Raw genomic sequence first — 12,639 nt, forward strand, 5'->3', positions numbered from 1 at the left:
ACAGGACTGATAATTTAGTGCACTGAGAAGCCTATTGCAGGAGCTATGTCGCTTAGCTGTGAGGTCTAAGTAGGTGGTTTTGCCACAACTCATCCTTGTACTCTTGCAGAGCAGAAGTCAGTTTGTCTCAATTTTCTTGGGTTTCCCTGACAGTTCACAGTCATTAGCTGAGGCATGTACAGGACTGATCATTTTTTGCACAGAGAAGCCTATTGCAGGAGCTATGTCGCTTAGCTGTGGGGGCTAAGTAGGTGATTTAGCCACTATTCATCCTTGAACTCCTGCAGAACAGAAGTCATTCTGTCACCCTTTTCTTTGGTTTCCCAGATAGTTCATGGTCATTAGCTAAGGCATATATAGGAATGATCATTTAGTGAACAGAGACGCCCGTTGCAGGAGTTATTTTGCTTGGCTATGGGGGCTAAGTAGGTGGTTTAGCCACTACTTATCCTTGTACTCCTGCAGAGTAGCACAGAGAAGCCTCTTGTAGGAGCTTTGTCGCTTAGCCGTGGGGGCTGAGTAGGTAGTTTAGCCACTACTCATTCTTGTACTCCTGCAGAGTAGCACAGAGAAGCCTATTGTAGGAGCTATGTCGCTTAGCTGTGTGGGCTGATTAGGTTGTTTAGCCACTACTCATCCTTGTACTTCTGCAGAGCAGAAGTCATTTTGTCACACTTTTCTTGGGTTTCCCTGACAGCTCATGGCCATTAGCTGAGGCATGTACAGGACTGATCATTAAGTGTGAGAGAAGCACCTGTGGCGCTGAATGTGTGCAGGTATGTTACTGGTGTGTATCCAATGGGCTGTAGCAGAAAGGATTCCTGGAGCAGCCACTGAGACTCAGGACACGCAGATAATCTGTGGCTCGTGCCCCTGCCCCTGCCAGACCGCCAGGCATCCGTACCTTCCCCAGAAGTTGGCAGGAGGACTAGGGGCCACATCTGGAGTGCAAGGGCCACATCTGGAGTGCACGAGCCTCTGGTAGTGTGTGCTTTGAATATAGCGCCTGGTGTGCAATCTGCGAGCGTGTGAGGCACAGAAAATAAAGACTGTCTGAAAAACAAAATGTCCAAGGGCGTAGCTTGGCTTTCTGTGAAATTCAGAAAAACACATTCTGGCAAATCTGACCTACTCAAACTCTGTAAAAGTACAATAACTGCTTGCCTTATAATGATGCTTAAAACAAGGTCTTCGCCACTGCTTAGAAGCTCCAGAAGCTGGCATCAGACACCCATTGCCAGCCATCTGGAAAGTACTAGAGCTTTGGTCAGTGCTGAAAATCAGGCGATTCCAAATGTGTCCGAATGTGTTCGCCCTGGCCTAGTGTTCAACATGAATGTTTATGCTGTGAAAAGAATCCACCCCGTTAGTAACTTGCCCATTTCTTTTCCTTTCCTCCCCATGTGTTTGGGTCTGCACTGAAATAGAAAACAAGGAGAAGTTTAAAGAACTTATGAAAAGAAGATTCAGGGCGATGGAAGATGAGAGCAGACTGCCGGGTGAAAGAGTGATGTTACAAGACAGCTACACAAAATTAATAATATTGCAGAGGCATCGTCCGAAGGAAGAGAGAGAAGATGAAATAATGGCCTCTGGAAGGAGGCATCTGGAGCTCATGGCAGAACGGGCTTCCGATTCCTACTCTAGCATCCAAGACTTATTCAAGCCTGAAAAGGATGGGCACATCCCCAGCACTGTAGTGCTCCAGGGAGTGGCCGGCATTGGGAAGACCATGACCGCCCAAAAGATCCTGCTGGACTGGGCATCAGGCCACCTCTTCCAGGACAAGTTCCAATATGTGTTCTATATTCAATGTAGAGAAGTGAACCAGCTTGGAGGGCAGCAGACCATTGAGGACATTATAGTGCACATATGTGGGGGGAAACCCCTCCTGACAATGGAAGCTATAGAGGCAGAACCCCAAAAAGTGCTCTTCATTATCGATGGCTTTGATGAACTTAAATTACCCAAAGATTTGCCCCGAGATGATCCATCGCACCTTAATATACGTGTGTATAGGCGCTTTATAAATGCCATATTATATCATATATCATATCCTGACAAAAACCCTCTGTCCCACAAATCAATAATCCATTTGTTAAGAAGACGGTACCTTCCAGAGTCCTTTCTTCTCATCACCACCAGACCGACTGCTTTGGAGGCCCTCACCCGGTATCTTGTGCAGTGTGGGAACGACGAGCGATTTGCAGAGATTCTTGGGTTTTCTGAAGAGGACAGGAAGGAATATTTCAACAAGTTCTTTGGAAATGAAAGCCAGGGCTCACAAGCTTTTAATGTTGTAAAGGAAAATGAACTTCTCTATACCATGTGCTTTGTACCCATTGTGTGCTGGATTGTCTGCAAAGCCATTAAACAACAGATGGAGACAAGAGAAGAGTTTGTGCATCTTTCAAAATCCACTACTTCGGTCTACTTGCTCTTTCTGTCTGGTTTACTAGTGCAACAGAGCACTGGTTCCCAGCGGAGCACGGTTAGCAATAACCTGAAGCGGTTGTGTGCCTTGGCCTACGAAGGAATCTGCCAGCAGAAAATACTCTTTGAGGAAGAGGACCTAAGAAGACATGGTGTAGACATCCAAGCCGTCCAATCACTCTTCCTAACCAATGACCTTTTTAGGAAAGATGATACCAGGTACAACCTCTACAGCTTTCTCCACCTGAGCTTTCAAGAGTTCTTTGCAGCCTTGTATTTTATCTTGGGAGAAGATGAGGCGAGGGCAGAGCACACAGAGAATCTGCGTGCACAGGTGACCCGCTTATTGCGAGACTATAGGCGACATGGTCACTTGACGCTGACTGTGCGCTTTCTATTTGGGCTTCTCAACTCTGACCTACAGTAAAAGATGGAGAGAAGCTTCCAATGGACGATTTCAACAGAGACAAAAGCTGCTTTACTGGAGTGGGTGAAGTCGGAACTGAAGCGATGCAACAGCAGGAGCAGCTTCAGGGGCTTGAGCAGCTTCTGGGTCGGGAACAACTTCTGGGGCAACTTCTGGGGTGGGTGCAGCAACAGGGGCATCTACAGGGGCATCTACTGGGACAGGAGCAGCTACTGGTTCTTGAGCGATTGGGAACAGAATCGAAGGCTGGAGCTGCTCCGCTGCATACACGAGACTCAAGATGGAGATTTTTTGAAAGGAGCAACAGAGGATGAGAATTACTTAGGATACTGTATAGAAAATGCGTTCATGGGTCCTACATATTGGAGAGAGCTAACACTAGCACTAATGAGATTCTTCAGTACACGTCATGTACCCCATCACGGCACATACTAGTGACCTGCTATAGTGAACACACCAGTATCAGAAGGCTGGCCCTACTACATGTGGGGATAAACATGTTAACATGTTGCCTACAGTAAAGAAGAGCATTTCAGACTGTGTGTCTGCGGGTGTGGGGGTCTCGCGCCCTTTCTCTCTTGCTCTCTCTTCTTTCTCTTTCTCTTTCTTAGGCTCTCTCTTTTCTCGATCTCTTCCTCTTTCACTCTCTTTCGCTCCCACTCTCTTTCATTCTTTCTCTTTTGCTCTCTCTCCTCTCTCTCTCTTTCTCTGTTTCTATTTATTTCTTTCATTCTCCCTCTCTTTCTCTTTCCCTCTTTCTCTCTCTCTTGCACTCTCTTTCGCTCTCTATCGTTGTTTCTCTTTCACTTTTTCGCTCTCTTTCTATTTCTTTCTCTCGCTTTCTCTTTATTGCTCTCTTTTCTCTCACTCTCTCTCTCTCTCTCGCTCCTTTTCTCTTTCGTTCTGTCTCTAGGTCTCTCTCTCTTGCTCTTTCTTTCTCGATTTTGCTCATTCTTTCTCTCTTTCTTCTCTCTTTCTTTCTCTTCTTTCTCTTTCTTTCTTTCTCTCTCTCTTCTCTTTCTCTCTTTCGTTCTCTTTCTTTCTCTCTCACCTTCTGTCTGTCTTTCTCTTTCTCTCTTTCCCTTTACTCGTTCTCTTTCTTTCTCTCTCCATCTCTTTTTCTCTCTTTATCTCTTTTGCTCTTTCTCTCTCTTTCACTCTCTCGCTTTCTCACTCTCTTTCTCTCTCTGTCTTACTTAACACATCACACACATGCATCCTTCAGGATGGCCTTGTGATTTCCCTTTCTCTAGTAGAGTAGGACAGTGACAGCAGTGAATAAAAGCATCACAACACACTTACACAATCACCTTAACACATCACACACATGCATCCTTCAAGGTGGCCTTTTCATATCCCTGTCTCTAGTGGAGAAGGGCAGTGACAGCAGTGAATAAAAGCATCACAACACACTTACACAATCGCCTTAACACACCGCACACATGCATCCTTCAGGGAGGCCTTTTGATGTCCCTTTTTCTAGTAGAGAAGGGCAGTGACAGCAGTGAATAAAAGCATCACAACACACTTACACAATCGCCTTAACACATCGCACACATGCATCCTTCAAGGTGGCCTTTTCATATCCCTGTCTCTAGTGGAGAAGGGCAGTGACAGCAGTGAATAAAAGCATCACAACACACTTACACAATCGCCTTAACACATCACACACATGCATCCTTCAAGGTGGCCTTGTGATATCCCAGTCTCTAGTAGAGTAGGACAGTGACAGCAGTGAACAAAAACACTTACACAATCACCTTAACACATCACACACATGCACCCTTCAAGGTGGCCTTGTGATATCCCTGTCTCTAGTAGAGTAGGACAGTGACAGCAGAGAATAAAAGCATCACAACACACTTACACAATCACCTTAACACATCACACACATGCATCCTTCAAGGTGGCCTTGTGATATCCTGGTCTCTAGTAGAGTAGGACAGTGACAGCAGAGAATAAAAGCATCATAGCACTCTTACACAATCAGCCTTAACACTTCACACACATTTATCCTTCAAGGCGGCCTTCTCATATCCCTGTCTCTAGTAGAGTAGGACAGTGACAGCAGAGAATAAAAGCATCACAACATACTTACACAATCACCTTAACACATCACACACATGCATCCTTCAAGATGGCCTTCTCATATCCCTGTCTCTAGTAGAGTAGGACAGTGACAGCAGAGAATAAAAGCATCACAACATACTTACACAATCACCTTAACACATCACACACATGCATCCTTCAAGATGGCCTTCTCATATCCCTGTCTCTAGTAGAGTAGGACAGTGACAGCAGAGAATAAAAGCATCACAACACACTTACACAATCACCTTAACACATCACACACATGCATCCTTCAAGGTGGCCTTGTGATATCCCTGTCTCTGGTAGAGTAGGACAGCGACAGCAGTGAACAAAAACACTTACACAATCACCTTAACACATCACACACGCATCCTTCAAGGCAGCCTTTTCATATCCCTGTCTCTAGCAGAGTAGGGCAGTGACAGCAGAGAATAAAAGCATCACAACACACTTACACAATCACCTTAACACATCACACACATGCATCCTTCATAGTGGCCTTCTGATATCCCTTTCTCTAGCAGAGTAGGGCAGTGACAGCTGTGAATAAAAGCATCACAGCACACTTACACAATTGCCTTAACACATCACATACATGCATCCTTCAAGGCGGCCTTCTCATATCCCTGTCTGTAGTAGAGTAGGGCTGTGACAGCAGATAATAAAAGTATCACAATACACTGTAAGAAGCCTTCTCTTATCCAAAATTAACACCCCTTGTTAATTTGCATAATTTAAGTAACTTTGGGTCTCACCCTAAGTTATTAGTGGAATCCAGACCTGGACCCTTTGCTCACTATTCTTAGAGAGGCACAGCTCCACTGTACTGATGAGTTCCAACCAGGCCGAAACACGTTTCTAGGGTTGCTGTTGGTACTCTTGTTCAGAGGAGAATCGCCTAGCATTTCGGTGCTGGACTGCCCAAGGGCAGGACAAAGACTGATATCGTTTGGATACGTCTCCTCTGTAAAAGATATTGAGCTAAAGAATCTGGGTATGGCTCTCATAACCGGGACTAATGTCCGGCAGAGGGACTCCCAGGAGTCCCCTTGTTAATTTGCATGTTTAAAGCAAAGACTTTTATTCTGGTGAAGAAAAGAAAGAAAACCCTCACTATCCAGAACTCTAGGAGGTGCTTCCCTGCCTCAACTAAATATAAAGGTGTGTCATTATGTCAGATCAAAACAAAGTCCTCCTTCCTGTGTCACAACCTACTTCTATCCCTTACACTGTTTAACTAAAAATATAATAAGGTTCACCAAAGAGTTCATCTACCACTCTACTTTAACTGGAAGTGGCAGTAATTATACATTTCTTGTATGTATGCATATGCACTTAACATGCTCTAACTAAGCTTTAAGTTATCTTGTACTGTGTTTGGTGCGCATTACCAAATAAATAAACAAACAAGCAATGACTCCCTTCTCCTGATACATAGGATGTCTTTCACAATGTTCTTTTCTCAAAGAGTCACTAGGGGAAATGACTCCCTGCCCCTGGCATGTGTTCCAGTGAGTCCGATTACCAGAAGAATGACTCCCTTCCCCTGGCATGTAGTTCCAATGAGTCCGATTACCAGGAGAATGACTCCCTTCTCCTTGTAGCCACAGGTCCTTTCCTGTACAGTTCACAACAAAACAGGGGGAGCTCCCTTCCCCTGGTCTTCAATCCTTGGAGGATCAACAATACATTGTACCAAGCTTCTGGGCTCACTCTGCCTCTCTCTTCCTGATTTAGCAGAGTCCAAAGGTCCTTTCCACTACTCGGTGGACTTAGGCTCGCCACTGCAATGAGGACAACGTCCTGCTATTCTTGGCTCTCTTCTGTTGGGGTCAAAGACCCTTCTCCCATGAGTAGTGGGTTTATCTCTGCCACTACAGCAAGGACAACCTCCTCTGTTTCTCTTGGGTTGGTTTGGGTCCTCGACCCTTCCCTGGTGGTCAGTGGGCTTATTGTCACTGTTCAGTTTGGTAGGGGTTCCACTACCCTTTCCTGGTGGTCAGTGGGCTTATTGTCACTGTTCAGTTTGGTAGGGGTTCCACTACCCTTTCCTGGTGGTCAGTGGGCTTATTATCACGGCCACTGGAATGAGGAAGATTCGATTTGCTGCACTTTGGGCCGTTCAGTATCCCCCAGGCAATAGGGTTACCAAGGGGCTGAAAGGAGCTAATCAGAGCCTGCTTAGCTTCGAATGCCATGTCCCCTCCCGGTCTCCTGCAATACCTGTGTTAGGCAGAAACCTGTGCAGTTCCCTCTGGGACCACTGCAAAAAGTTTAAGTCTACAGGAGTTAGCAGTAAACCCAATTGGTAGCAGTCTGCACCACCCAGATTTACCTGGTAGCTGTGGCTGAGCAGTCAGACTTCTCTCAAGAATAGTTAGGCAGTATACAGAGTATTCACAATAGGTCAAAAGAACACAGTAGAACAAGTAAACACTGACCAGGGCTTGATGTAAAAGAGATATGATTATTTATTTAAAAGCACTTCTAGATAAACACACTGGCACTATGATTAAGCAGTTCAAAAACACAATCACTAAAAGATATAGACTCCCTTCAACGATTATTAGACTGGTCTTAGATAAGGCAACACTTATTTCCAGACAGCGGTGAGCGCTTAACGAAGATGGCACTCTAATCAATCCGGTTAAAAAGGGAGAGAAAGGCAGAGCAAAGATGAAACAGATCCCAACACTTTTGGAAGAACACAGTAGGAGAAGAAGGCAGGTTAAAACCGTAAAGTCAACGTTCAAAAGGCCGGACCCACTTTAAGAGGCTCCGGACGAAATGTGTCCAAGGTCACACGGTTGAAAGTGCATAAAAGTCTTGTAACAGGTTCAGAAAGAGTTGGACCAAAAGAAAGGGACCAGTTAGGGGGTCAAGGCGGCAAGCCCAATCCAGAAGGTTAAAGAATTATTACCTTGTAGCAATCTTTAGAAAAGGAGGCCTGGCGGACACGGTACCTTAAAATGGTGAGAACGCTCCAGCGGGTGCAGTTGTTCCTGGCAGCGGGTGCAAGTTGGTGCTTCGTCCGGGGGAAGAGAAGATCTCGACGTGGAGTAAGACAGGAGTCTGTTGCACTGCCAGGGAAGAAAGCAGCCGCAGAGTTCTCAATTAAAAGGAGCAGTCCTTTTATTTGCAGTCCAGGGGCTAGTGGCTATCCGGTTGCCGGGGTGCTTGGCACGGGCAATTTGACCACGAGACGTCCGGGGTTGCGAAGAAGAAAGCAAACTGGTTGTGCCCACCAGTCAAGGGAAGAAGACTCTCCAGCAGGGAGACCTCCTCTGTCGTTGGGAAGTGGTGAGTCGGTTCAGCAGGGCTCCACCGGTGGTGTCGTCGTAGCAGGTCGGCTCAGCTTCTCCCTCTTCGTATTTTCAGGTCCTGTGGCGACTTCTGCAGTTCCAGTCCCCAAAGCCCTGCTTTTATGCAGAAAACCCCCATTCATTCAGCCTAGCTGTCAATCAAACATGCTAAGTGGTGAGTGGGGTGGCTCACCACTTGGGCCAATCACACAAGAGTGCGACCTGAGTTGGCAAGGTAACTTGTTCCAAGGTGCCTAAACACCCTCCCACACCCCCTGTGGTACCCAGACAGAGTGGCACCACTTTGGAGGGCTTCTGTGTAGAAGCCCGCCAAAAGTTGAACAAAGGGCTCGACCTTTGGTTTGGAGTTACAGAGGCGAACACAAACGCCATTTTAAAACCGAGTTTTGGCAGAAAATACCAACCGGTGAATTAATATTACATAAATAAACCGGCGGTATGTTAGAGGCTATGTGAAAAAGTATTAGCCTCGAACAATGGGAAAATCCCATAGAGCTATATTCGCGGTCGAATATAAAAAGTAGTATCCACTGCCACCAGCCAAAACTCGACGAGGGAGGACGGGACAGTGCCCCCTCGAACAACAGACCCAGGGGCAATCGAATTGCCCCTACCAGTACGTCCACAATATGATGGTTTGTACTGGTTCTGTTAGTAAATTTGGGACTAGTAAAGCCAATGGTGACTTTACATGCCCTGGGAGACAGTAGTCAGTCCCAGGGTATGGAGTCTATGATGGGGGTCACGTAGGACACCCCTGTGTTACTGCACGGAGGGTGCTGTGTAACACATATAGCAAAAACACATGAGACCCTATGGAGTAAAAGACCCCATTGCCCATAAAACACATTAACATTCAAAGGAACACCACAAATCATGTCCAAGAGTGGGAGAAAAAGAGTCTCACTCTTGGCAGGAGAAAAAAACAAACTCCAGAAATCCAGCAAAGCTGTTGGGGGACTCACTAGGTTAGGATTAGGAAATTCAGCCTAAGCAGAGAATTCTCGCTAATACCCTGTTACCTTGACTTCAGTGTTGGCGCATTGCCGGGGCTTTAAGGGACAGCGGTCTGTCAGCTTGAATCTGCAGGCTCTTCGGACCTGCTTCTGCTGTTGGGTGGCATCTCCACCAACTGCTTTCCGAAGCTCATCTTCTCTCCGACCATGTGCACAGGATCCACTCCTGCGTGCCTGTCCGAGAACTCACGTGGCCCACCTCAGTCCTTCTCCGTTCTCTCTTCTCTCGGGGCTGCCATTGAAGTTTGAAACTCCCGCGCTGGACTGTGGAAACAGAGAAATTGATATGAGGCCGGGAAGCCCAAAAGGAAACACACCAACACAGGTTACAAAGGACCATACAAAGCGCTTTATTTCAAAGTTTCAAAGTTACCAAAGTTTACCAAAGTCAATTGACATGCGAATAGCTATTCGGCCCTCTGACTTACACACGAACCTTCAACATTAGGTTCGCACTGAAAGTGGGAGAGACCAAACATCGGGATGCTCGGGTTTTTATACATTTTGTACTGTATTGGCCAGCCCTCTTGCAAGTTAACCATTCTTGGAACCATGGCTAGGGTTCGTAGCCAGGTCGAACATACAATTTACATATATTAGATGAGTTCCGCTGATACGGTTACATATTTACACATAGGTTAAAGAGAGGACAGGGTCTTAGTTCATGACCCTAACAAGTAGCCTGCGGACATACTATTCATTCACGTGTGCGGAGGTCACCATGGCCGAAGTCTTACTCGAAATGTCATTCGGCCTCCATTTTGTGATTCGGGGTGACTTCCACACTGCAAGAGTACCTAAAATGGCGGCTAGATCCAAGATGGCGGCTTACACGATACATTAAGGTCAAGACCTTGCCGCGGAACCTATGTACATAGTATTCAATTTAGACAGCTTGGCGTAGGCCAACATACATTTAAACAATGCGATTGGGGTCACAATATTATATCGATTTCCACAGACCCTCCTTTTGGCCTATGCCAAGTGCTAAAACATCATTTCCTAATACTTTTGAAAATACTTGAAGGCATTATCATCCATAGGTTCTGCATCATTGTCTGAAATGTCAATAGCCATAAAGTTATTCATAAGTACTTCTTGCAACATGAACTCTTTAGATGCTGTCTTCGGGGTGTATATTTTATGCCCTACTGCGCTCATTACCTGGGCACAACATCCCCCCATCATTCCGCATATACTCGGGAGGCATTGAAAACAACAGCAAAGGAATAACAAAGTCCCTAAAATACCTAAAATAACAGAAAGCACCTTCCACCCCCAAGATCGTAGAGAATCCCAAAACCAAGTACCAAGGCTCCAGTCTCCTACAGGGATATGGACTTCAGAACTAAGTGTGTGTAAGTTCTGTATTGCTTTAAATATTGTTGGTGAAGAATCTGGTACGAAAACGCAGCAAGCGGACCCCACTAATTTACATACTCCACCTCGTTCAGCTAAAATGACATCTAATGCCATTCGATTTTGAAGTGCTACCAATCTTATCGCCTTTTGCTCTAAGGTCATATTGTAGAGTATGTCCGTGGTCCGGTTGATCGTTTTCTCCAACACCCTCGCTAATTCCCTAATGTTTTCTGAATTTGCTATTTGTCCCCAGAAGGGGACTACTGATTTGGCTATATCCCCGAACACTTGTCCGGGGGTATCTCCATCATTATCCCGTCGCGGGCGAGCCTTAGATACCTCTAAGGTACTGGCTATAAATACACCTGGTAACAATATCCCTAAATAACAAGTCCCCTGCCAATCCTTGGGCAACCAGGGAAAAGCTAAACTACCACAAACAAAATAAACGGGTCCCCCTACATACAAAGGCCTATTTTCCCCAGTCAAATTTACAATATTTACACAAGGCTCGAAATCTCCCATTGGCCTAGTGCCATTTCGTTGTACACAGAAAGGCACAGAATCAGGACTGTGATTTACAGAATAAGAAGGAGGCATGGCATCCTTATTGCCTATCGGAGCCATCTTGAAAGAAACTAGATTTTGAAAAGGAAAATAAAGTTTATCAGACGGCCTAATAGAAGCGATATTAGGTCTACTCCTATTTGCGAAAAGCGAGCATCCCAGGGGAGTTAATTCACGTCTTTCAAATTCATTCAAATTAGTCCCATCGAAGTTCCCTGAGATGCTATCATTCCATCGGCCAAAGAAGAGTGCTCTAAGAGAGGCATAGCAGGAAGTCGTTAGAGGTAAGGGATGTATATACCATCCCAGTCCCTTGTTCCCATGTTGTGGTAAGTGAGTGCAAATCCAACAGTTACTCCTATTAAAAATAGCATGCGTAGCATTCATCACTATCATCAAAGTGTTATTATGATATTTCTGTCTATGCCGAGAGTCCCTAGGGGACAGAGTGTGAAGGTGTACAGAGGGAGTCAAAACAGTCGGTACAATTTTGGTCGGTAACAGAGGCTTCAAAGGATAGATTTCTTCAAAGTACCAAAGTCCCACGGCAGCAGTTGCAAAACTAACAATAATCAAAACAAGAACACAACAGTACGTTTTCAGGGCCCAGGTACATTGTCCATTGTTCGATTTGGTCACCTCCTTATCTAATAGTTCAATACGAGGAGCAGCGGTGAAGGCGGCAGGCATCATGATTATCCCGATCGACGGCCCCAATGTTCGTTGCTGGCGGCACTTCGGCCGCGCGACTTCTTAGTCCTTCCCAACCCTAGCCAACAGAACCCTCCTTTTCTTTGTTCGAAAAGGGTAAAGACAATAGTACTTCAATCACTCTTTTTCTTCCAGATGCACGTCACTCGTGCGGCGATTCTATTTTCGTGGTCGAAGGTTGTACCTGATGGTACCCAAGTTCGTTGAATCCAAAAGCAAAGTATCGTCGCTCCCTGATGGGAGCGTCGCATCGGAGGCGACGGAAGTCGCAGAACTTGAAACAAGAGTTTCCGGAAGTGATTGATCAAGAGAGTGCGGAGACAGAATGGACGGCTCCCCAAGCTCCTCGGGCTCAGAGAATTTCTCCGACGCACTCACAGCGCTGCCTGCTACTCCGAGATCAGAGATCGCGCATCAGCGAGGGGTTCTGTTTCTTCTGTAACGTGTGGCGTCGGGTGAGGGATCTTCTTAACATGCGTTGCATGTACCCAGTTCTTCTTTCCTGCCACCCGCACTGCCGTCCTGGTGACCAATAAAACCTGGTAGGGTCCCCGCCAGCGAGGCGCGAGACAGGAAGACCTTTCGTAGGCCTTTACCAGGACCCAGCTGCCGGGCAATATATCGTGTCCTGGGCCCGTAAACCGTACAGGTAAGGCGGCATTCACCTGGTGGTAAATGAAATACAGGTTTTTAGTCAATTGATTACAAT

At 46.0% G+C, this 12,639-nt stretch overlaps 1 protein-coding gene across 2 annotated transcripts in view; it reads left to right on the forward strand.

Moving 5' to 3' along the window:
- The window catches only part of LOC138511133 (NACHT, LRR and PYD domains-containing protein 3-like), a 239,193-nt gene extending 232,824 nt beyond the window's left edge, over window positions 1–6,369 (forward strand). For both annotated transcript variants that reach the window (XM_069626617.1, XM_069626618.1), the window contains exon 4: window positions 1,428–6,369. In XM_069626617.1, coding sequence (XP_069482718.1) covers window positions 1,428–2,860 — 1,433 coding nt within the window. In that variant the 3' untranslated portion in view covers window positions 2,861–6,369. The remainder of the gene's footprint in view (window positions 1–1,427) is intronic.
- Window positions 6,370–12,639: the final 6,270 nt, after the last annotated feature.

The sequence above is a fragment of the Ambystoma mexicanum genome, chromosome 6p, assembly GCF_040938575.1.
Source record: "Ambystoma mexicanum isolate Mex_15411 chromosome 6p, UKY_AmexF1_1, whole genome shotgun sequence".
NCBI lineage: Eukaryota > Metazoa > Chordata > Amphibia > Caudata > Ambystomatidae > Ambystoma > Ambystoma mexicanum.